General features: G+C 45.9%; 1 protein-coding gene across 7 annotated transcripts in view; it reads left to right on the top strand.

Annotated features, from left to right (window-relative positions):
* LOC106592481 (sister chromatid cohesion protein PDS5 homolog A) overlaps positions 1–25,000 on the top strand; it is a 97,311-nt gene that overhangs the window by 4,238 nt on the left and 68,073 nt on the right. For 6 of the 7 annotated variants that reach the window (XM_045712713.1, XM_045712712.1, XM_045712711.1 and 3 more), the window contains exons 3-5: positions 17,302–17,505; positions 19,065–19,151; positions 20,180–20,277. In XM_045712713.1, the coding sequence (XP_045568669.1) occupies positions 17,302–17,505; positions 19,065–19,151; positions 20,180–20,277 (389 nt within the window). Of the gene's footprint in view, positions 1–17,301; positions 17,506–19,064; positions 19,152–19,956; positions 20,074–20,179; positions 20,278–25,000 lie in introns of those variants that run through there. The other variant, XM_045712717.1, reaches the window with a different exon arrangement.

Below are 25,000 nucleotides of genomic sequence, written 5' to 3'. Positions count from 1 at the left end.
CTGCCTTGCTGTGTTGTTGTCTTAGGTCTCTCTTTATGTAGTGTTGTGTTGTCGTGATGTGTGTTTTTTTTAATTAATTAATTTAATTAATTTTTTAATTTTTAATCCCAGCCCCCATCTCCACAGAAAGGCCCTTTGGTAAGCCGTCATTGTAAAATAAAAATGTGTTCTTAATTGCCTAGATAAATGAAATAGATATTATCCTGTTTTGTAGAAGTATAGATGCATGAGAAGACCCATCCATGACAAGCGATGCAAGTGTTAGTTCATCTACAATGTTCATTCAAGCCCCTTCCTGTCACTATGGCAACCTAGCTGTGAACCAGGTACCACACACACACACACACACACACACACACACACACACACACACACACACACACACACACACACACACACACACAGCTACAGGCTCTCTTCCTGGGTCTAGGTCAATATCAACAGACTAAAAACTAAGGCTTAGGTGTCAAATAGCACCCTATTCCCTATATAGTGCACTACTACTTACCAGAACCTCAAACACTTCTCAGCAGAGGACTACTTTATACTAGTCTATAATTTATTTGATTTAACAAGTCAGTTAAGAACACGTTTTTATTTACAACGACGGCCTAACCCTAACGCGGATCACATGACAGACTTTCGTTTAAAAACCACGGTTGGCCGGCTAGCTAGCGCTGGGTATGGGTTCTGACTATATAAAAACCCAGTTAGCTAGCTAGCGCTGGGTATGGGTTCTGACTATATAGAAACCCAGTTAGCTAGCTAGCGCTGGGTATGGGTTCTGACTATATAAAAACCCAGTTAGCTAGCTAGCGCTGGGTATGGGTTCTGACTATATAAAAACACAGTTAGCTAGCTAGCGCTGGGTATGGGTTCTGACTATATAAAAACCCAGTTAGCTAGCTAGCGCTGGGTATGGGTTCTGACTATATAAAAACACAGTTAGCTAGCTAGCGCTGGGTATGGGTTCTGACTATATAAAAACCCAGTTAGCTAGCTAGCGCTGGGTATGGGTTCTGACTATATAAAAACCCAGTTAGCTAGCTAGCGCTGGGTATGGGTTCTGACTATATAAAAACCCAGTTAGCTAGCTAGCGCTGGGTATGGGTTCTGACTATATAAAAACACAGTTAGCTAGCTAGCGCTGGGTATGGGTTCTGACTATATAAAAACACAGTTAGCTAGCTAGCGCTGGGTATGTGTTCTGACTATATTCCTACCAGCCTAAACCTCAACATGCATGGTCCGCTTTGTCATGTGGATCACCATTTCAGTCTGTTTGTCCAATGAGCTGACTCCTAGACCTAATGATGGCTTCTGATTGGGCCCCCTACAAAGACCAAGTGATGGCTTCTGATTGGGCCTCCTACAAAGACCAAGTGATGGCTTCTGATTGGGCCTCCTACAAAGACCAAGTGATGGCTTCTGATTGGGCCTCCTACAAAGACCAAGTGATGGCTTCTGATTGGGCCTCCTACAAAGACCAAGTGATGGCTTCTGATTGGGCCTCCTACAAAGACCAAGTGATGGCTTCTGATTGGGCCTCCTACAAAGACCTAGTGATGGCTTCTGATTGGGCCTCCTACAAAGACCAAGTGATGGCTTCTGATTGGGCCTCCTACAAAGACCAAGTGATGGCTTCTGATTGGGCCTCAGAGAGAGCCTCAGGACAGCGTTTGTTTACTGTGTCATGGCTGTGTGGAGGTTGGATGGGAGGGAAGTGTCATGGCTGTGTGGAGGTTGGATGGGAGGGAAGTGTCATGGCTGTGTGGAGGTCGGATGGGAGGGAAGTTTCTCCCCCCGTTGGCCCCCGTTGGCTCCTTCCTCCCCCCGTTGGCCCCCGTTGGCTCCTTTCTCCCCCCGTTGGCCCCCTGGCTCCCTCCTCCCCCGTTGGCCCCCGTTGGCTCCTTTCTCCCCCGTTGGCCCCCGTTGGCTCCTTTCTCCCCCGTTGGCCCCCTGGCTCCTTTCTCCCCCCTTTGGCCCCCTGCTCCTTTCTCCCCCGTTGGCCCCCCTGGCTCCTTTCTCCCCCGTTGGCCCCCTGGCTCCTTTCTCCCCCGTTGGCCCCCTGGCTCCTTTCTCCCCCCGTTGGCCCCTTTCTCCCCCGTTGGCCCTTTTCTCCCCCCGTTGGCCCCCTGGCTCCTTTCTCCCCCGTTGGCCCCCTGGCTCCTTTCTCCCCCGTTGGCCCCTCTCTCCCCCGTTGGCCCCTCTCTCCCCCGTTGGCCCCTCTCTCCCCCCGTTGGCCCCCTGCTCCTTTCTCCCCGTTGGCCCCTCTCTCCCCCCGTTGGCCCCCTGCTCCTTTCTCCCCGTTGGCCCCCTGCTCCTTTCTCCCCGTTGGCCCCTCTCTCCCCCGTTGGCCCCCTGCCCCTCTCTCCCCCCGTTGGCCCCCTGGCTCCTTTCTCCCCCTGTTGTTTTGTTAATGAAACGGCGGTGAGGTGCGTTCAGCAGAGTAGCAGCTCTGTCCTACATGCAGTGCATTAGAAAAGTATTCATTTTTTTTCCCACATTTAGTTTCCGGGCAGGTCTGGGCAACTCCAATCCTCGAGGGCCTTATTGGTGTCATTGTTTTGCCCCCCCCAGCTAACACACCTGACTCCAATAATCACCGAATCCTGATCTTCAGTTTAGAAAATTAGTTTATATCAGGTGGGTTTTACTACGGGTGGTGGAAAAGTGTGACTCCAATTAGGCCCCTGGAGACTGGAGCTGCCCAGGCCCGCCAACCTTACAGCCTTATTCTAAAATAGATTAAATCGTTTTTTCCCCCTTTAATCAACCTATACCCCATAATGACAAAGCAAAAACATGTTTTTATAAAAAAAATTGTCCAAAAAATTAAAATGAAATATCAAATTTACATAAGTATTCAGACCCTTTACTCAGTACTTTGTTGAAGCACCTTTGGCAGCGATTTACAGCCTCAAGTCTTCTTGGGTACGACGCTACAAGCTTGGTACACCTGTATTTGGGGAGTTTCTCCCATTCTTCTCTGCAGATCCTCTCAAGCTCTGTCAGGTTGGATGGGGAGCGTCGCTGCACAGCTATTTTCAGGTCTCTCCAGAGATGGTCCATCGGCTTCAAGTCCGGGCTCTGGCTGGGCCTCTCATGGACAATCAGAGACTTGTCCTGAAGCCACTCCTGCGTTGTCTTGGCTGTGTGCTTAGGGTCGTTGTCCTGTTGGAAGGTGAACCTTCACCCCAGTCTGAGGTCCTGAGCGCTCTGGAGCAGGTTTTCATCAAGGATCTCTCTATACTTTGCTCCGTTCATCTTTCCCTCGATCCTGACATGTCTCCCAGTCCCTGCTGCTGAAAAACATCCCCACAGCACTATGCTGCCACCACCATGCTTCACCGTAGGGATGGTGCCAGGTTTCCTCCAGACGTGATGCTTGGCATTCAGGCCAAAGAGTTCAATCTTGGTTTCATCAGACCAGAGAATCTTGTTTCTCATAGTCTGAGTCCTTTAGGTGCCTTTTGGTCAAACTCCAAGCGGGTTGTCATGTGCCTTTTACTGAGGAGTGGCTTCCGTCTGGCCACTCTACCATAAAGTCCTGATTTGGTGGAGTGCTACAGAGATGGTTGTCCTTCTGGAAGGTTCTCCCATCTCCACAGAGGAACTCTGGAGCTCTGTTAGAGTGACCATCGGGTTCTTGGTTCACCTCCCTGACCAAGACCCTTCTCCCCCTCTGATTGGTCAGTTTGGCCGGGCGGCCAGCTCTAGGAAGAGTCTTGGTGCTTGCAAATCAATGCCAGATCAATTGAATTTACCACAGGTGGACTCCAAGTGGTAAAAACAACTCAAGGATGATCAATGGAAACAGGAAGTATCTGAATACTTATTTGGCAAAATTTCGAGAGGGAAAAAAAACTTGTTTTCACTTTGTCATCATGGGGTATTGTGTGTAGATTGAGGAGGATGACAATTAATTGAATCCGTTTTAGAACGAGGCTGTAACGTAACAAAAAGTTGTCAAAAGTCAAAGGGTCTGAATACTTTCCGAATGCGCCGTGACGTCAGAGAGGGAATTCGGTGTTCGTTTGTTTTTTGAATACACTTCTTTCTTGTTGTGTAATGTCTTTAAAACGACGCGGTAGTTTCACCAAGTACGGATTCCCAGCTTTAAAGTTGGATGGATTTAAAATGGTATAAACTGACTGAATTCACAGTCTCAACGACCCATGTTAAAATCAAGAGCTGAATGTCTGAATGTGTATCACTGTTCGCTGGTTAAAACGCCCGTTCTCTGAGATTTTGTTCTGTCAAATGAGAATAAAAGTCTGTCTGTCTGTCTCTCTCTGAAAGCTGAGCATGATTTGGTTTTGTGATAGTGAATTTTCATTTTATTTTACCTTTATTTAACTAGGCAAGTCGGTTAAGAATAAATCAAATTTCAAATCGAATGTATTTATAAAGCCCTTCTTACATCAGCTGATATATCAAAGTGCTGTACAGAAACCCAGCCTAAAACCCCAAACAGCAAGCAATGCAGGTGTAGAAGCACGGTGGCTAGGAAAAACTCCCTAGAAAGGCAGGAACCTAGGAAGAAACCTAGAGAGGAACCAGGCTCTGAGGGGTGGACCAGTCCTCTTCTGGCTGTGCTGGGTGGAGATTAGGGACCTAGAGAGGAACCAGGCTATGAGAGGTGGACCAGTCCTCTTCTGGCTGTACTGTGTGGAGATTAGAAACCTAGAGAGGAACCAGGCTCTGAGGGGTGGAGATTAGAAACCTAGAGAGGAACCAGGTTCTGAGGGGTGGACCAGTCCTCTTCTGGCTGTGCTGGGTGGAGATTAGAAACCTAGAGAGGAACCAGGCTCTGAGGGGTGGACCAGTCCTCTTCTGGCTGTGCTGGGTGGAGATTAGAAACCTAGAGAGGAACCAGGCTCTGAGGGGTGGCCCAGTCCTACATTCTTAGTTACAATGACGACCTGTTACTGGGGGAACAGTGGGGTTTAACTGCCTTGTTCAGGGGGCAGAACGACAGATTTTTTTTTTTACCTTGTCAGCTCGAGGGATTCGATCCAGCAACCTTTCGGGTTACTAGTCCAACGCTCTGACCACTAGGCTATGCTGCCGCCCCGAATGGGGCTGGGATGATTCCAGTATCGAGACCGTCCTCTTTTAGTCCTTTTAAAACCCCCTGCTCTATGTGAAATGTGATGTGCAATAGATTTAGAAAATGGATTATTATATATTATTATTATTATTATTATTATTATTTATATTATTATTATTTATATTATCATTATTATTATTTATATTATTATTATTATTATTATTATTATTATTATTATTATTTATATTATTATTATTATTATTATTATTATTTATATTATTATTATTATTATTTATATTATTATTATTATTATTTATATTATTATTATTTATATTATTATTATTATTATTTATATTATTATTATTATCATTATTATTATATATTATTATTTATATTATTATTATTATTATTTATATTATTATTATTATTATTATTATTATTATATATTATTATTATTATTATTTATATTATTATTATTATTATTTATATTATTATTATTATCATTATTATTATATATTATTATTTATATTATTATTATTATTATTTATATTATTATTATTTATATTATTATTATTTATATTATTATCATTATAATTTATTATTATTATTTATATTATTATTATTATTATTATATATTATTATTATTATTTTCTATATTATATTATTATTATTTATATTATTATTATTATTATTATATATTATATTATTATTTATATTATTATTATTATTATCATTATTATTATATATTATATTATTATTATTTATATTATTATTATTATTATTATATATTATATTATTATTTATATTATTTATATTATTATTATTATTATCATTATTATTATATATTATATTATTATTATTATTTATATTATTATTATCATTATTATATATTATATTATTATTTATATTATTATTATTATTATCATTATTATTATATATTATTATTATTATTTTCTATATTATATTATTATAATTATCATTATTATATATTATTATTATTATTATTATTTATATTATTATTATCATTATTATATTATTATTTATATTATTATTATTATTATTATTATTATTATTATTATTATTATTATTATTATTATGTTTGTTTCCATCATCAGGGTTTGTTTTCCTTAATGAGTTTTTTTATTTTATTGGCTTTGTGTTTTTTTGTTTCCACGATACTAAGTAGTATGATCTGGGTCTGACCCAGTAATGACTGGAACTGGGGGGTTCTGACCCAGTAATGACTGGAACTGGGGGGTTCTGACCCAGTAATGACTGGAACTGGGGGTTCTGACCCAGTAATGACTGGAACTGGGGGTTCTGACCCAGTAATGACTGGAACTGGGGGTTCTGACCCAGTAATGACTGGAACTGGGGGGTTCTGACCCAGTAATGACTGGAACTGGGGGTTCTGACCCAGTAATGACTGGAACTGGGGGTTCTGACCCAGTAATGACTGGAACTTGGGGGTTCTGACCCAGTAATGACTGGAACTGGGGGGTTCTGACCCAGTAATGACTGGAACTGGGGGTTCTGACCCAGTAATGACTGGAACTGGGGGTTCTGACCCAGTAATGACTGGAACTGGGGGGTCTGACCCAGTAATGACTGGAACTGGGGGGTCTGACCCAGTAATGACTGGAACTGGGGGTTCTGACCCAGTAATGACTGGAACTGGGGGGTTCTGACCCAGTAATGACTGGAACTGGGGGTTCTGACCCAGTAATGACTGGAACTGGGGGTTCTGACCCAGTAATGACTGGAACTGGGGGTTCTGACCCAGTAATGACTGGAACTGGGGGTTCTGACCCAGTAATGACTGGAACTGGGGGGGTCTGACCCAGTAATGACTGGAACTGGGGGGTTCTGACCCAGTAATGACTGGAACTGGGGGGTTCTGAGTGGAACTGGGGGTTCTGACCCAGTAATGACTGGAACTGGGGGTTCTGACCCAGTAATGACTGGAACTGGGGGTTCTGACCCAGTAATGACTGGAACTGGGGGGTCTGACCCAGTAATGACTGGAACTGGGGGTTCTGAGTGGAACTGGGGGTTCTGACCCAGTAATGACTGGAACTGGGGGTTCTGACCCAGTAATGACTGGAACTGGGGGGTTCTGACCCAGTAATGACTGGAACTGGGGGTTCTGACCCAGTAATGACTGGAACTGGGGGTTCTGACCCAGTAATGACTGGAACTGGGGGGTCTGACCCAGTAATGACTGGAACTGGGGGGGTCTGACCCAGTAATGACTGGAACTGGGGGTTCTGACCCAGTAATGACTGGAACTGGGGGTTCTGACCCAGTAATGACTGGAACTGGGGGGTCTGACCCAGTAATGACTGGAACTCGGGGGTCTGACCCAGTAATGACTGGAACTGGGGGGTTCTGACCCAGTAATGACTGGAACTGGGGGGTTCTGAGTGGAACTGGGGGTTCTGACCCAGTAATGACTGGAACTGGGGGTTCTGACCCAGTAATGACTGGAACTGGGGGGTTCTGAGTGGAACTGGGGGTTCTGAGTGGAACTGGGGGTTCTGACCCAGTAATGACTGGAACTTGGGGGTTCTGACCCAGTAATGACTGGAACTGGGGGTTCTGACCCAGTAATGACTGGAACTGGGGGTTCTGACCCAGTAATGACTGGAACTGGGGGGTCTGACCCAGTAATAACTGGAACTGGGGGGTCTGACCCAGTAATGACTGGAACTGGGGGTTCTGACCCAGTAATGACTGGAACTGGGGGGTTCTGACCCAGTAATGACTGGAACTGGGGGGTTCTGACCCAGTAATGACTGGAACTGGGGTGGTCTGACCCAGTAATGACTGGAACTGGGGGGTTCTGACCCAGTAATGACTGGAACTGGGGGGTTCTGACCCAGTAATGACTGGAACTGGGGGTTCTGACCCAGTAATGACTGGAACTGGGGGTTCTGACCCAGTAATGACTGGAACTGGGGGTTCTGACCCAGTAATGACTGGAACTGGGGGGTCTGACCCAGTAATGACTGGAACTGGGGGGTTCTGACCCAGTAATGACTGGAACTGGGGGTTCTGAGTGGAACTGGGGGTTCTGACCCAGTAATGACTGGAACTGGGGGTTCTGACCCAGTAATGACTGGAACTGGGGGTTCTGACCCAGTAATGACTGGAACTGGGGGGTCTGACCCAGTAATGACTGGAACTGGGGGTTCTGAGTGGAACTGGGGGTTCTGACCCAGTAATGACTGGAACTGGGGGTTCTGACCCAGTAATGACTGGAACTGGGGGGTTCTGACCCAGTAATGACTGGAACTGGGGGGTCTGACCCAGTAATGACTGGAACTGGGGGGTCTGACCCAGTAATGACTGGAACTGGGGGTTCTGACCCAGTAATGACTGGAACTGGGGGGTTCTGACCCAGTAATGACTGGAACTGGGGGTTCTGACCCAGTAATGACTGGAACTGGGGGGTCTGACCCAGTAATGACTGGAACTGGGGGGTCTGACCCAGTAATGACTGGAACTGGGGGGTCTGACCCAGTAATGACTGGAACTGGGGGTTCTGACCCAGTAATGACTGGAACTGGGGGGTTCTGAGTGGAACTGGGGGTTCTGACCCAGTAATGACTGGAACTGGGGGGTTCTGACCCAGTAATGACTGGAACTGGGGGGTTCTGAGTGGAACTGGGGGGTTCTGAGTGGAACTGGGGGGTTCTGACCCAGTAATGACTGGAACTGGGGGGGTTCTGACCCAGTAATGACTGGAACTGGGGGGTTCTGACCCAGTAATGACTGGAACTGGGGGGGTTCTGACCCAGTAATGACTGGAACTGGGGGGTTCTGAGTGGCTGTGAAGGTCAGGGTTTTTGTCTTTATAGAGGTGGTGGGGGAAAAAGTACCCAGTTTGTCATACTGTAGTAAAAGTAAAGATACCTTATTAATAGAGAATGACTCCAGTAAAAGTGAAAGTAAAATACTACTTGAGTAAAAGTCTAAAAGTATTTGGTTTTTAAAAGTACTGAAGTATCAAAAGTAAAAGTATATATTTGAAATTTCTTATATTCAACAAAGCAGACAGCACCATTTTTCTCATTTTTAATTTTATTTATTTACAGATAGCCAGGGGCCACACTCCAACACTCAGATATAATTTACAAAGGAAGTATTTGTGTTTAGTGAGTCCTCCAGATCAGAGGCAGTAGGGACGACCAGGGATGTTCTCTGTTTAGTGAGTCCTCCAGATCAGAGGCAGTAGGGACGACCAGGGATGTTCTCTGTTTAGTGAGTCCTCCAGATCAGAGGCAGTAGGGACGACCAGGGATGTTCTCTGTTTAGTGAGTCCTCCAGATCAGAGGCAGTAGGGATGACCAGGGATGTTCTCTGTTTAGTGAGTCCTCCAGATCAGAGGCAGTAGGGATGACCAGGGATGTTCTCTGTTTAGTGAGTCCTCCAGATCAGAGGCAGTAGGGATGACCAGGGATGTTCTCTGTTTAGTGAGTCCTCCAGATCAGAGGCAGTAGGGATGACCAGGGATGTTCTCTGTTTAGTGAGTCCTCCAGATCAGAGGCAGTAGGGACGACCAGGGATGTTCTCTGTTTAGTGAGTCCTCCAGATCAGAGGCAGTAGGGATGACCAGGGATGTTCTCTGTTTAGTGAGTCCACCAGATCAGAGGCAGTAGGGACGACCAGGGATGTTCTCTTGATAAGTGTGTGAATTGGACCATTTTCCTGTCAAAATGTAACAAATACTTTGGGTATCAGGGAAAATAAATGTAGTAAAAAGTACAATATTTTCTTTTGGAATGTATTGAAGTACAAGTAAAATACACCCAAAAAAAACTACTTAAATATAAAATACTTTAAAGTACTACTTAACTGCTTTATATTGTTATAAGAATGCAGGTACATAATATAACCAATCGGAGAAGGGCGGCAGCGTAGCCTAGTGGTCAGAGCGTCGGACTAGTAACCCGAAAGGTCGCTGGATCGAATCCCCCGAGCTGACGAGGTACAAATCTGTCGTTTGCCCCCTGAACAAGGCAGTTAACCCCCACTGTTCCCCCGGTTGGCCGTGTCGTGGAATATTGCCTCAGAAATATAACACTTTTTTTTTTACAAGAACTTGTAAATTCAATATAGACTTTAATACAAAAGTAGCAAAAGCCGAGTTGGTCCGCGGAACATCCAACTTCCCCCCCTGAGGACCGTCTCTGCTTTAATAAACACACAGCATATAGGTACATCCCCATATGTAAATGCAATTACTCCCCTTAGTCCATCTGCCTCAATTATCTTTCAGTCTGAGTTCTTTGCTTGTTTACGTCCAATAACGCTCATATCTGCTTCCTGGTTAGATTATAATGGTGGCGGGAACCCACTTTATGGTCATACAACAAAACAAAATAATAATACATGAATTGCATGATCGTTTTTAACCTACCATCTTCCTTCCTGTGTCCTCCTGACAGTATGACCCAGCTGTCATAAATGTACACATGGCCTTGGCTAATGCGCCTATGTTAGTTTTTTTCTCTTAAATGACATGTTTTTACCCTCTTCAGAAATAGCAAAATGTCCTTCACCTTCTCTTCCTATGGCCAATGTCCTTGCTGCTTCAGAAATAGCGACTACACCTGTTTATATTACATTAGCTCTCGCCAAGTTTGAAATAAAGGTTAAAATTAGAAAATGAAAATAAAAGAACGAAAGCTTTATTTTTCTATGTTTAAAAAAAAAAAAAAAATAGAGCTGTCGTTAAAATAGTCGTCAGTCTGCTGAATATAACATGTTATCATGTGTAACAAACAGCACTCAGCGAAGCATTGTTACCTCTTTACAAAACACAAGGGGAGAGAGAAGAGAGAGAGAGAGAGAGAGAGAGAGAGAGAGAGAGAGAGATGTTATCAAACAGTAGAATGTATTTGGGTAGCAGGTTTTTTGCGTTTTAATAGATTTTAAAACCCAACCTACTAACCGGTCCCTTCCAGCTCAGCTATTCTCATAAACATAACGACACGGGGCTAGAAACCAGGCCCGTTACAGACAGACAGAGAGAGATCATTCTCCTTCCTGTTTCAGCACCCATCCCCCCCCCATTCTGTCTGCTTGGTTGCTGTTACTCTGAGCCTTGGAGACACACTGAGGAAGAAGAGGTGTCTGCTGGGTCCTAGTGTTAGAGGAGTTGAGTCTCTCTGTTCTTCGAGTGGAGTTGAGTCTCTCTCTTCTTCGAGTGGAGTTGAGTCTCTCTCTTCTTCGAGTGGAGTTGAGTCTCTCTCTTCTTCGAGTGGAGTTGAGTCTCTCTCTTCTTCGAGTGGAGTTGAGTCTCTCTCTTCTTCGAGTGGAGTTGAGTCTCTCTCTTCTTCGAGTGGAGTTGAGTCTCTCTCTTCTTCGAGTGGAGTTGAGTCTCTCTCTTCTTCGAGTGGAGTTGAGTCTCTCTCTTCTTCGAGTGGAGTTGAGTCTCTCTCTTCTTCGAGTGGAGTTGAGTCTCTCTGTTCTTCGAGTGGAGTTGAGTCTCTCTGTTCTTCGAGTGGAGTTGAGTCTCTCTGTTCTTCGAGTGGAGTTGAGTCTCTCTGTTCTTCGAGTGGAGTTGAGTCTCTCTGTTCTTCGAGTGGAGTTGAGTCTCTCTGTTCTTCGAGTGGAGTTGAGTCTCTCTGTTCTTCGAGTGGAGTTGAGTCTCTCTGTTTTTCGAGTGGAGTTGAGTCTCTCTGTTCTTCGAGTGGAGTCTCTCTGTTCTTCGAGTGGAGTTGAGTCTCTCTGTTCTTCGAGTGGAGTTGAGTCTCTCTGTTCTTCGAGTGGAGTTGAGTCTCTCTGTTCTTCGAGTGGAGTTGAGTCTCTGTTGAGCGGGAGAGAGAATGAGAGTTTACATTTTCTTAAAATGGTTCATCTAGTTCTATTCAAGCTGGTTTTATTCCAGTTGTACATTAGTAATGGGAGCTGGTTTTATTCCAGAACTCACTCTGCTCGACTGTATGTAGTATCCAGTCTAGAGAGGGAACTCACTCTGCTCGACTGTATGTAGTATCCAGTCTAGAGAGAGGGAACTCACTCTGCTCGACTGTATGTAGTATCCAGTCTAGAGAGGGAACTCACTCTGCTCGACTGTATGTAGTATCCAGTCTAGAGAGGGAACTCACTCTGCTCGACTGTATGTAGTATCCAGTCTAGAGAGGGAACTCACTCTGCTCGACTGTATGTAGTATCCAGTCTAGAGAGGGAACTCACTCTGCTCGACTGTATGTAGTATCCAGTCTAGAGAGAGGGAACTCACTCTGCTCGACTGTATGTAGTATCCAGTCTAGAGAGAGAACTCACTCTGCTCGACTGTATGTAGTATCCAGTCTAGAGAGGGAACTCACTCTGCTCGACTGTATGTAGTATCCAGTCTAGAGAGAGGGAACTCACTCTGCTCGACTGTATGTAGTATCCAGTCTAGAGAGAGAACTCTCTGCTCGACTGTATGTAGTATCCAGTCTATAGAGGGAACTCACTCTGCTCGACTGTATGTAGTATCCAGTCTATAGAGGGAACTCACTCTGCTCGACTGTATGTAGTATCCAGTCTATAGAGGGAACTCACTCTGCTCGACTGTATGTAGTATCCAGTCTAGAGAGGGAACTCACTCTGCTCGACTGTATGTAGTATCCAGTCTAGAGAGAGGGAACTCACTCTGCTCGACTGTATGTAGTATCCAGTCTAGAGAGGGAACTCACTCTGCTCGACTCTATGTAGTATCCAGTCTAGAGAGGGAACTCACTCTGCTCGACTGTATGTAGTATCCAGTCTAGAGAGAGGAACTCACTCTGCTCGACTGTATGTAGTATCCAGTCTAGAGAGAGGGAACTCACTCTGCTCGACTGTATGTAGTATCCAGTCTAGAGAGGGAACTCACTCTGCTCGACTGTATGTAGTATCCAGTCTAGAGAGGGAACTCACTCTGCTCGACTGTATGTAGTATCCAGTCTAGAGAGAGAACTCTCTGCTCGACTGTATGTAGTATCCAGTCTAGAGAGGGAACTCACTCTGCTCGACTGTATGTAGTATCCAGTCTAGAGAGAGAGAACTCACTCTGCTCGACTGTATGTAGTATCCAGTCTAGAGAGAGGGAACTCACTCTGCTCGACTGTATGTAGTATCCAGTCTAGAGAGAGGGAACTCACTCTGCTCGACTGTATGTAGTATCCAGTCTAGAGAGGGAACTCACTCTGCTCGACTGTATGTAGTATCCAGTCTAGAGAGAGGGAACTCACTCTGCTCGACTGTATGTAGTATCCAGTCTAGAGAGGGAACTCACTCTGCTCGACTGTATGTAGTATCCAGTCTAGAGAGAGAGACTCACTCTGCTCGACTGTATGTAGTATCCAGTCTAGAGAGAGGAACTCACTCTGCTCGACTGTATGTAGTATCCAGTCTAGAGAGGGAACTCACTCTGCTCGACTGTATGTAGTATCCAGTCTAGAGAGAGGGAACTCACTCTGCTCGACTGTATGTAGTATCCAGTCTAGAGAGATCATAGGCTACAGATTGCTAGTGGAGTTTAAACTTTTTGGGGCGACTTGACCAAATTCACATAGAAATGTGAGTTTTGTAGATCTGTCCTTCTCATTGAAAGCCAGTCTAAGTAGCGGTAGATTTGTTCTATGTGTTATAGATCTATCCTTCTCATTGAAAGCCAGTCTAAGTAGCGGTAGATCTGTCCTATGTGTTATAGATCTATCCTTCTCATTGAAAGCCAGTCTAAGTAGCGGTAGATCTGTTCTATGTGTTATAGATCTGTCCCTCTCATTGAAAGCCAGTCTAACTAGCGGTAGATCTGTTCTATGTGTTATAGATCTATCCTTCTCATTGAAAGCCAGTCTAAGTAGCGGTAGATCTGTTCTATGTGTTATAGATCTATCCTTCTCATTGAAAGCCAGTCTAAGTAGCGGTAGATCTGTTCTATGTGTTATAGATCTGTCCCTCTCATTGAAAGCCAGTCTAACTAGCGGTAGATCTGTTCTATGTGTTATAGATCTATCCTTCTCATTGAAAGCCAGTCTAACTAGCGGTAGATCTGTTCTATGTGTTATAGATCTATCCTTCTCATTGAAAGCCAGTCTAAGTAGCGGTAGATCTGTTCTATGTGTTATAGATCTGTCCCTCTCATTGAAAGCCAGTCTAAGTAGCGGTAGATCTGTTCTATGTGTTATAGATCTATCCTTCTCATTGAAAGCCAGTCTAAGTAGCGGTAGATCTGTTCTATGTGTTATAGATCTATCCTTCTCATTGAAAGCCAGTCTAACTAGCGGTAGATCTGTTCTATGTGTTATAGATCTATCCTTCTCATTGAAAGCCAGTCTAACTAGCGGTAGATCTGTTCTATGTGTTATAGATCTATCCTTCTCATTGAAAGCCAGTCTAAGTAGCGGTAGATCTGTTCTATGTGTTATAGATCTGTCCTTCTCATTGAAAGCCAGTCTAAGTAGCGGTAGATCTGTTCTATGTGTTATAGATCTGTCCTTCTCATTGAAAGCCAGTCTAACTAGCGGTAGATCTGTTCTATGTGTTATAGATCTGTCCCTCTCATTGAAAGCCAGTCTAACTAGCGGTAGATCTGTTCTATGTGTTATAGATCTGTCCCTCTCATTGAAAGCCAGTCTAAGTAGCGGTAGATCTATTCTATGTGTTATAGATCTATCCTTCTCATTGAAAGCCAGTCTAAGTAGCGGTAGATCTGTTCTATTTTTCGCCGTTTCTATGCTTCCAGTTCTTGTCTTTTTTTAATTTCGGTTTTATTCACCAGCTTCAAACACCCCAAAAAATATTGTATTTTCAGCCGTTTAGATGGTGACAAAACAAGCTTAGGAGAATCGTTGCACCAATTAGAAATTAAGAAAACAATTAGAATTTTAGCAACCAGGAAATGGCAGAGTGATTTCTGCATATGTCACCTTTAAAAAAATAAGAACAAACATTATCCACCAATCACTTCATCAGATTGTGTTGGAGTCCTTTGGACCAGAAATCAATTGACAAGTCCTGTCTGTCCTGTCTGTCCTGTCTGTCTGTCCTGTCTGTCCTGTCTGTCCTGTCTGTCTGTCTGTCTGTCTGTCTGTGTCTCTGTCTTATAAACTGTATAAAGGGCTATTTCAAAATGCTGACGGTATAGGACTTTCCGTCGGTATTTCAACATTTTTACACGGTATATCGCCCCCCAAGTCTAGTATAGGTCTTCACGACCTTTTTAGAGAGACTTTTTGGAAAAAATAAACATCTCAGATGTGTCAGATCACTGATCTCCAGCTCAGGGCTCCAGCTATGCAGCTTTGGTTTTGCTAACATGCTAACATGCTAACATGCTAACATACTAAAATGCTAACGTGCTAACATGCTAACATGCTAACATGCTAACATACTAACATGCTAACATGCTAGCATGCTAACATGCTAGCTAGATGTCAAGCTTCTTGGTTCCAGCAGAGACATTCAACCCCCCCTCCTGGATTATTATTATAAATAGCGTCCCTTTTGTGTGTAATACTGTATACCCCTGTATGGTACAGAAACGGAATGGAAATCTGGATACCAACCAATCCTAAACTTTATGGACCAGACCTTAACCAATCATGTCTCTCTCTCTTAGATGGTGGTGTAGACCTACATGGACTAGACCTTAACCAATCAGTAGACCTACATGGACCAGACCTTAACCAATCATCTCTCTCTCTCTCTCTCTCTAGATGGTAGTGTAGACCTACATGGACTAGACCTTAACCAATCAGTAGACCTACATGGACTAGACCTTAACCAATCATCTCTCTCTCTCTAGATGGTAGTGAAGACCTACATGGACCAGACCTTAACCAATCATCTCTCTCTCTCTCTAGATGGTAGTGTAGACCTACATGGACTAGACCTTAACCAATCATCTCTCTCTCTCTAGATGGTGGTGTAGACCTACATGGACTAGACCTTAACCAATCAGTAGACCTACATGGACCAGACCTTAACCAATCATCTCTCTCTCTCTCTAGATGGTAGTGTAGACCTACATGGACTAGACCTTAACCAATCATCTCTCTCTCTAGATGGTGGTGTAGACCTACATGGACTAGACCTTAACCAATCAGTAGACCTACATGGACCAGACCTTAACCAATCATCTCTCTCTCTAGATGATAGTGTAGACCTACATGGACCAGACCTTAACCAATCATCTCTCTCTCTCTAGATGGTAGTGTAGACCTACATGGACTAGACCTTAACCAATCAGTAGACCTACATGGACCAGACCTTAACCAATCATCTCTCTCTCTCTAGATGGTGGTGTATACCTACATGGACTAGACCTTAACCAATCAGTAGACCTACATGGACCAGACCTTAACCAATCATCTCTCTCTCTCTCTCTAGATGGTAGTGTAGACCTACATGGACCAGACCTTAACCAATCATCTCTCTCTCTCTAGATGGTAGTGTAGACCTACATGGACCAGACCTTAACCAATCATCTCTCTCTCTCTAGATGGTGGTGTAGACCTACATGGACTAGACCTTAACCAATCAGTAGACCTACATGGACCAGACCTTAACCAATCATCTCTCTCTCTCTCTAGATGGTGGTGTAGACCTACATGGACTAGACCTTAACCAATCATCTCTCTCTCTAGATGGTGGTGTAGACCTACATGGACTAGACCTTAACCAATCAGTAGACCTACATGGACCAGACCTTAACCAATCATCTCTCTCTCTCTAGATGGTAGTGAAGACCTACATGGACCAGACCTTAACCAATCATCTCTCTCTCTCTAGATGGTGGTGTAGACCTACATGGACTAGACCTTAACCAATCATCTCTCTCTCTCTAGATGGTGGTGTAGACCTACATGGACTAGACCTTAACCAATCAGTAGACCTACATGGACCAGACCTTAACCAATCATCTCTCTCTCTCTAGATGGTGGTGTAGACCTACATGGACTAGACCTTAACCAATCAGTAGACCTACATGGACCAGACCTTAACCAATCATCTCTCTCTCTCTCTAGATGGTGGTGTAGACCTACATGGACTAGACCTTAACCAATCATCTCTCTCTCTAGATGGTGGTGTAGACCTACATGGACTAGACCTTAACCAATCAGTAGACCTACATGGACCAGACCTTAACCAATCATCTCTCTCTCTCTCTGTAGATGGTGGTGAAGACCTACATGGACCAGACCTTAACCAATCAGTAGACCTACATGGACCAGACCTTAACCAATCATCTCTCTCTCTCTCTGTAGATGGTGGTGAAGACCTACATGGACATGGACCAGGACAGCGAGGAAGAGAAGCAGCAGTATCTGAACCTGGCTCTCCATCTGGCCTCAGAGTTCTTCCTGAGGAACCCCAACAAGGATGTTCGTCTCCTGGTGGCCTGCTGCCTGGCTGACATCTTCAGGATCTACGCCCCTGAGGCCCCTTACACCTCACACGACAAACTGAAGGTACCTGGTTATAACCTTCATCTAACCTCCACACAACCATAACCCCTATACAACCATAACCCCTTACACCTCACACGACAAACTGAAGATAACTGGTTATAACCTTCATCTAACCTCCACACAACCATAACCCCTTACACCTCACACGACAAACTGAAGATAACTGGTTATAACCTTCATCTAACCTTCACACAACCATAACGCCTTACACCTCATACGACAAACTGAATGTACCTGGTTATAACCTTCATCTAACCTCCACACAACCATAACCCCTATACAACCATAACCCCTTACACCTCACACGACAAACTGAAGATAACTGGTTATAACCTTCATCTAACCTCCACACAACCATAACCCCTTACACCTCACACGACAAACTGAAGATAACTGGTTATAACCTTCATCTAACCTCCACACAACCATAACCCCTTACACCTCACACGACAAACTGAATGTAACTGGTTATAACCTTCATCTAACCTCCACACAACCATAACCCCTTACACCTCACACGACAAACTGAATGTAACTGGTTATAACCTTCATCTAACCTCCACACAACCATAACCCCTTACACATCACACGACAAACTGAAGGTACCTGGTTATAACCTTCATCTAACCTCCACACAACCATAACCCCTTACACCTCACACGACAAACTGAATGTAACTGGTTATAACCTTCATCTAACCTCCACACAACCATAACCCCTTACACCTCACACGACAAACTGAATGTAACTGGTTATAACCTTCATCTAACCTCCACACAACCATAACCCCTTACACCTCACACGACAAACTGAAGGTACCTGGTTATAACCTTCATCTAACCTTCACACAACCATAACCCCTATACAACCATTACCCTTTATAAAACCATAACCCATACACCTCCCCGATCTTGGACATTACCCATACACCTCCCTGATCTTGGACATTACCCATACACCTCCCTGATCTTGGACATTACCCATACACCTCCCCGATCTTGGACATTACCCTTTATAAAACCATTACCCATACACCTCCCTGATCTTGGACATTACCCATACACCTCCCCGATCTTGGACATTACCCTTTATAAAACCATAACCCATACACCTCCCACACCTCCCTGATCTTGGACATTACCCATACACCTCCCTGATCTCGGACATTACCCATACACCTCCCTGATCTCGGACATTACCCATACACCTCCCTGATCTCGGACATTACCCATACACCTCCCTGATCTCGGACATTACCCATACACCTCCCTGATCTTGGACATTACCCATACACCTCCCTGATCTTGGACATTACCCATACACCTCCCCGATCTTGGACATTACCCCTTTTATAAACTCATAACCCATACACCTCCCACACCTCCCTGATCTCGGACATTACCCATACACCTCCCTGATCTCGGACATTACCCATACACCTCCCTGATCTTGGACATTACCCATACACCTCCCTGATCTTGGACATTACCCCTTTTATAAAACCATAACCCATGTATAACCCAAGACTGATTGATACGCTGAACCTTCCTCCTGTCCAGGACATCTTCCTGTTCATCACCAGACAGCTGAAAGGACTGGAAGACACCAAGAGCCCGCAGTTCAATAGATACTTCTACCTGCTGGAGGTGAGAGGTCAGGGGTTAGACCGTCGCCACTCGTTACCACAGCCGCAAAGTCAGAATTATGGCTTAAACCCCATCTATTTCTTCAATTTCATATTCTTAAAATCAGTTTTTTTTTAATAAGTCTGACCCCTTAAGTCTGACCCTTAAGTCTGACCCTTAAGTCTGGACCTTAAGTCTGACCCCTTAAGTCTGAACCTTAAGTCTGGACCTTAAGTCTGGACCTTAAGTCTGGACCTTAAGTCTGGACCTTAAGTCTGACCCTTAAGTCTGACCCCTTAAGTCTGACCCTTAAGTCTGACCCTTAAGTCTGACCCTTAAGTCTGACCCTTAAGTCTGACCCTTAAGTCTGACCCTTAAGTCTGACCCTTAAGTCTGACCCTTAAGTCTGGACCTTAAGTCTGGACCTTAAGTCTGGACCTTAAGTCTGACCCCTTAAGTCTGACCCCTTAAGTCTGACCCCTTAAGTCTGACCCCTTAAGTCTGACCCTTAAGTCTGGACCTTAAGTTAGTCTGGACCTTAAGTTAGTCTGGACCTTAAGTTAGTCTAATCTTAAGTTAGTCTAATCTTAAGTTAGTCTAATCTTAAAGTATATCCATAAAGCTACATTTAAAAAAACATGAATGTTTACGATATAACCAATTTTAAACAACTGAAGGGACAACTGAAGGGGGTTAAAGGTCAGAGGCTGGGGGACCGGTAAGGAAATATCTCCCTCGCCTACGTCCTCTCTCTCTCTCTCTCTCTCTCTCTCCTTGTCTCGTTCTCAAAACCCATTGGAGAAAGGTCAGAGGGGCGGGACCTTCCTGGCTTTCTCATCCAATAGGTTTTGAGAAGACGAGACGTGAGGACGTGATGAGTATGCAACTGAGATATTTCCCAAGATCCCCTGCAGTTGGAACAGATATTTCAACCCTGCTGGAGGTGAGAGGTTGGAAACACTCCAAACAGGGAGGGTTTGTTTTATGAAGCGCCGTCCTGAATGTCCGTAATTTTAACCCCTTGTGTACCTAACTGACTGTGTGTGTAGAACCTGGCGTGGGTTAAATCCTACAACATCTGCTTCGAGCTGGAGGACTGCAACGACATCTTCATCCAACTCTTCAAGACTCTCTTCTCTGTCATCAAGTAAGAATCTCTCTCTCTGTCTGTCTCTCTCGCTCTGTCTGTCTGTCTGTCTTTATAACGGCGGTGATGACAGCCTGTCTTTATAGCGGTGGTGATGACAGCCTGTCTTTATAGCGGCGGTGGTGACAGCCTGTCTTTATAGCGGTGATGACAGCCTGTCTTTATAGCGGTGGTGATGACAGCCTGTCTTTATAGCGGTGGTGATGACAGCCTGTCTTTATAGCGGCGGTGATGACAGCCTGTCTTTATAGAGGTGGTGATGACAGCCTGTCTTTATAGCGGTGGTGATGACAGCCTGTCTTTATAGCGGTGGTGATGACAGCCTGTCTTTATAGCGGCGGTGATGACAGCCTGTCTTTATAGCGGCGGTGATGACAGCCTGTCTTTATAGCGGCGGTGATGACAGCCTGTCTTTATAGCGGTGGTGATGACAGCCTGTCTTTATAGCGGCGGTGGTGACAGCCTGTCTTTATAGCGGCGGTGGTGACAGCCTGTCTTTATAGCGGCGGTGGTGACAGCCTGTCTTTATAGCGGCGGTGATGACAGCCTGTCTTTATAGCGGTGGTGGTGACAGCCTGTCTTTATAGCGGTGGTGGTGACAGCCTGTCTTTATAGCGGCAGTGATGACAGCCTGTCTTTATAGCGGCGGTGATGACAGCCTGTCTTTATAGAGGTGATGATGACAGCCTGTCTTTATAGCGGTGATGACAGCCTGTCTTTATAGCGGTGATGACAGCCTGTCTTTATAGCGGCGGTGATGACAGCCTGTCTTTATAGCGGCGGTGATGACAGCCTGTACTTATAGCGGCGGTGATGACAGCCTGTCTTTATAGCGGCGGTGATGACAGCCTGTCTTTATAGCGGCGGTGATGACAGCCTGTCTTTATAGCGGCGGTGATGACAGCCTGTCTTTATAGCGGCGGTGATGACAGCCTGTACTTATAGCGGCGGTGATGACAGCCTGTACTTATAGCGGCGGTGATGACAGCCTGTCTTTATAGCGGCGGTGATGACAGCCTGTCTTTATAGCGGCGGTGATGACAGCCTGTCTTTATAGCGGCGGTGATGACAGCCTGTCTTTATAGCGGCGGTGATGACAGCCTGTCTTTATAGCGGCGGTGATGACAGCCTGTCTTTATAGCGGCGGTGATGACAGCCTGTCTTTATAGCGGCGGTGGTGACAGCCTGTCTTTATAGCGGCGGTGGTGACAGCCTGTCTTTATAGCGGCGGTGATGACAGCCTGTCTTTATAGCGGCGGTGATGACAGCCTGTCTTTATAGCGGCGGTGGTGACAGCCTGTCTTTATAGCGGCGGTGGTGACAGCCTGTCTTTATAGCGGCGGTGATGACAGCCTGTCTTTATAGCGGCGGTGGTGACAGCCTGTCTTTATAGCGGCGGTGGTGACAGCCTGTCTTTATAGCGGCGGTGATGACAGCCTGTCTTTATAGCGGCGGTGATGACAGCCTGTCTTTATAGCGGCGGTGATGACAGCCTGTCTTTATAGCGGCGGTGATGACAGCCTGTCTTTATAGCGGCGGTGGTGAGGACAGCCTGTCTTTATAGCGGCGGTGGTGAGGACAGCCTGTCTTTATAGCGGTGATGACAGCCTGTCTTTATAGCGGTGATGACAGCCTGTCTTTATAGTGGTGGTGATGACAGCCTGTCTTTATAGCGGCGGTGATGACAGCCTGTCATTATAGCGGCGGTGATGACAGCCTGTCATTATAGCGGCGGTGATGACAGCCTGTCATTATAGCGGTGGTGATGACAGCCTGTCTTTATAGCGGTGATGACAGCCTGTCTTTATAGTGGTGGTGATGACAGCCTGTCTTTATAGCGGCGGTGATGACAGCCTGTCATTATAGCGGCGGTGATGACAGCCTGTCATTATAGCGGTGGTGATGACAGCCTGTCATTATAGCGGTGGTGATGACAGCCTGTCTTTATAGCGGCGGTGATGACAGCCTGTCTTTATAGCGGCGGTGATGACAGCCTGTCTTTATAGCGGCGGTGATGACAGCCTGTCTTTATAGCGGCGGTGATGACAGCCTGTCTTTATAGCGGCGGTGATGACAGCCTGTCTTTATAGCGGCGGTGATGACAGCCTGTCTTTATAGCGGTGGTGATGACAGCCTGTCTTTATAGAGGTGGTGATGACAGCCTGTCTTTATAGCGGCGGTGATGACAGCCTGTCTTTATAGCGGCGGTGATGACAGCCTGTCTTTATAGCGGCGGTGATGACAGCCTGTCTTTATAGCGGCGGTGATGACAGCCTGTCTTTATAGCGGCGGTGATGACAGCCTGTCTTTATAGCGGCGGTGATGACAGCCTGTCTTTATAGCGGCGGTGGTGACAGCCTGTCTTTATAGCGGCGGTGGTGACAGCCTGTCTTTATAGCGGCGGTGATGACAGCCTGTCTTTATAGCGGCGGTGGTGACAGCCTGTCTTTATAGCGGTGGTGGTGACAGCCTGTCTTTATAGCGGCGGTGGTGACAGCCTGTCTTTATAGCGGCGGTGATGACAGCCTGTCTTTATAGCGGCGGTGATGACAGCCTGTCTTTATAGAGGTGATGATGACAGCCTGTCTTTATAGCGGTGATGACAGCCTGTCTTTATAGCGGTGATGACAGCCTGTCTTTATAGCGGCGGTGATGACAGCCTGTCTTTATAGCGGCGGTGATGACAGCCTGTACTTATAGCGGCGGTGATGACAGCCTGTCTTTATAGCGGCGGTGATGACAGCCTGTCTTTATAGCGGCGGTGATGACAGCCTGTCTTTATAGCGGCGGTGATGACAGCCTGTCTTTATAGCGGCGGTGATGACAGCCTGTACTTATAGCGGCGGTGATGACAGCCTGTACTTATAGCGGCGGTGATGACAGCCTGTCTTTATAGCGGCGGTGATGACAGCCTGTCTTTATAGCGGCGGTGATGACAGCCTGTCTTTATAGCGGCGGTGGTGAGGACAGCCTGTCTTTATAGCGGTGATGACAGCCTGTCTTTATAGCGGCGGTGATGACAGCCTGTCTTTATAGCGGCGGTGATGACAGCCTGTCTTTATAGCGGCGGTGATGACAGCCTGTCTTTATAGCGGCGGTGATGACAGCCTGTCTTTATAGCGGCGGTGATGACAGCCTGTCTTTATAGCGGCGGTGATGACAGCCTGTCTTTATAGCGGCGGTGGTGACAGCCTGTCTTTATAGCGGCGGTGGTGACAGCCTGTCTTTATAGCGGCGGTGATGACAGCCTGTCTTTATAGCGGCGGTGGTGACAGCCTGTCTTTATAGCGGCGGTGGTGACAGCCTGTCTTTATAGCGGCGGTGGTGACAGCCTGTCTTTATAGCGGCGGTGATGACAGCCTGTCTTTATAGCGGCGGTGGTGACAGCCTGTCTTTATAGCGGCGGTGGTGACAGCCTGTCTTTATAGCGGCGGTGATGACAGCCTGTCTTTATAGCGGCGGTGATGACAGCCTGTCTTTATAGCGGCGGTGATGACAGCCTGTCTTTATAGCGGCGGTGGTGAGGACAGCCTGTCTTTATAGCGGCGGTGGTGAGGACAGCCTGTCTTTATAGCGGTGAGGACAGCCTGTCTTTATAGCGGTGATGACAGCCTGTCTTTATAGCGGTGGTGATGACAGCCTGTCTTTATAGCGGCGGTGATGACAGCCTGTCATTATAGCGGCGGTGATGACAGCCTGTCATTATAGCGGCGGTGATGACAGCCTGTCTTTATAGCGGCGGTGATGACAGCCTGTCTTTATAGCGGCGGTGATGACAGCCTGTCTTTATAGCGGCGGTGATGACAGCCTGTCTTTATAGCGGCGGTGATGACAGCCTGTCTTTATAGCGGCGGTGATGACAGCCTGTCTTTATAGCGGCGGTGATGACAGCCTGTCTTTATAGCGGCGGTGATGACAGCCTGTCTTTATAGCGGCGGTGATGACAGCCTGTCTTTATGGCGGCGGTGATGACAGCCTGTCTTTATGGCGGCGGTGATGACAGCCTGTCTTTATGGCGGCGGTGATGACAGCCTGTCTTTATGGCGGCGGTGATGACAGCCTGTCTTTATGGCGGCGGTGATGACAGCCTGTCTTTATAGCGGCGGTGATGACAGCCTGTCTTTATAGCGGCGGTGGTGACAGCCTGTCTTTATAGCGGCGGTGGTGACAGCCTGTCTTTATAGCGGCGGTGGTGACAGCCTGTCTTTATAGCGGCGGTGATGATGACAGCCTGTCTTTATAGCGGCGGTGATGATGACAGCCTGTCTTTATAGCGGCGGTGATGACAGCCTGTCTTTATAGCGGCGGTGATGACAGCCTGTCTTTATAGCGGCGGTGATGACAGCCTGTCTTTATAGCGGCGGCGGTGGTGACAGCCTGTCTTTATAGCGGCGGTGATGACAGCCTGTCTTTATAGCGGCGGCGGTGATGACAGCCTGTCTTTATAGCGGCGGCGGTGATGACAGCCTGTCTTTATAGCGGCGGCGGTGATGACAGCCTGTCTTTATAGCGGCGGCGATGATGACAGCCTGTCTTTATAGCGGCGATGATGACAGCCTGTCTTTATAGCGGCGATGATGACAGCCTGTCTCGCGCTAATTACATTGCTAAATTGTAATTATTTCGCCACTATGGCCTATTTATTGCCTTTACCTCCCTAATCTTACTACATTTCCACACACTGTATATAGAATTTTCTATTTTGTTATTGACTGTATGTTTG

This window comes from Salmo salar, unplaced genomic scaffold (genome assembly GCF_905237065.1).
Source record: "Salmo salar unplaced genomic scaffold, Ssal_v3.1, whole genome shotgun sequence".
Taxonomy (NCBI): Eukaryota; Metazoa; Chordata; class Actinopteri; order Salmoniformes; family Salmonidae; genus Salmo; species Salmo salar.
The sequence above is the reverse complement of the archived record's forward strand: the minus strand, read 5'-3'. Positions and strand labels throughout refer to the sequence as shown.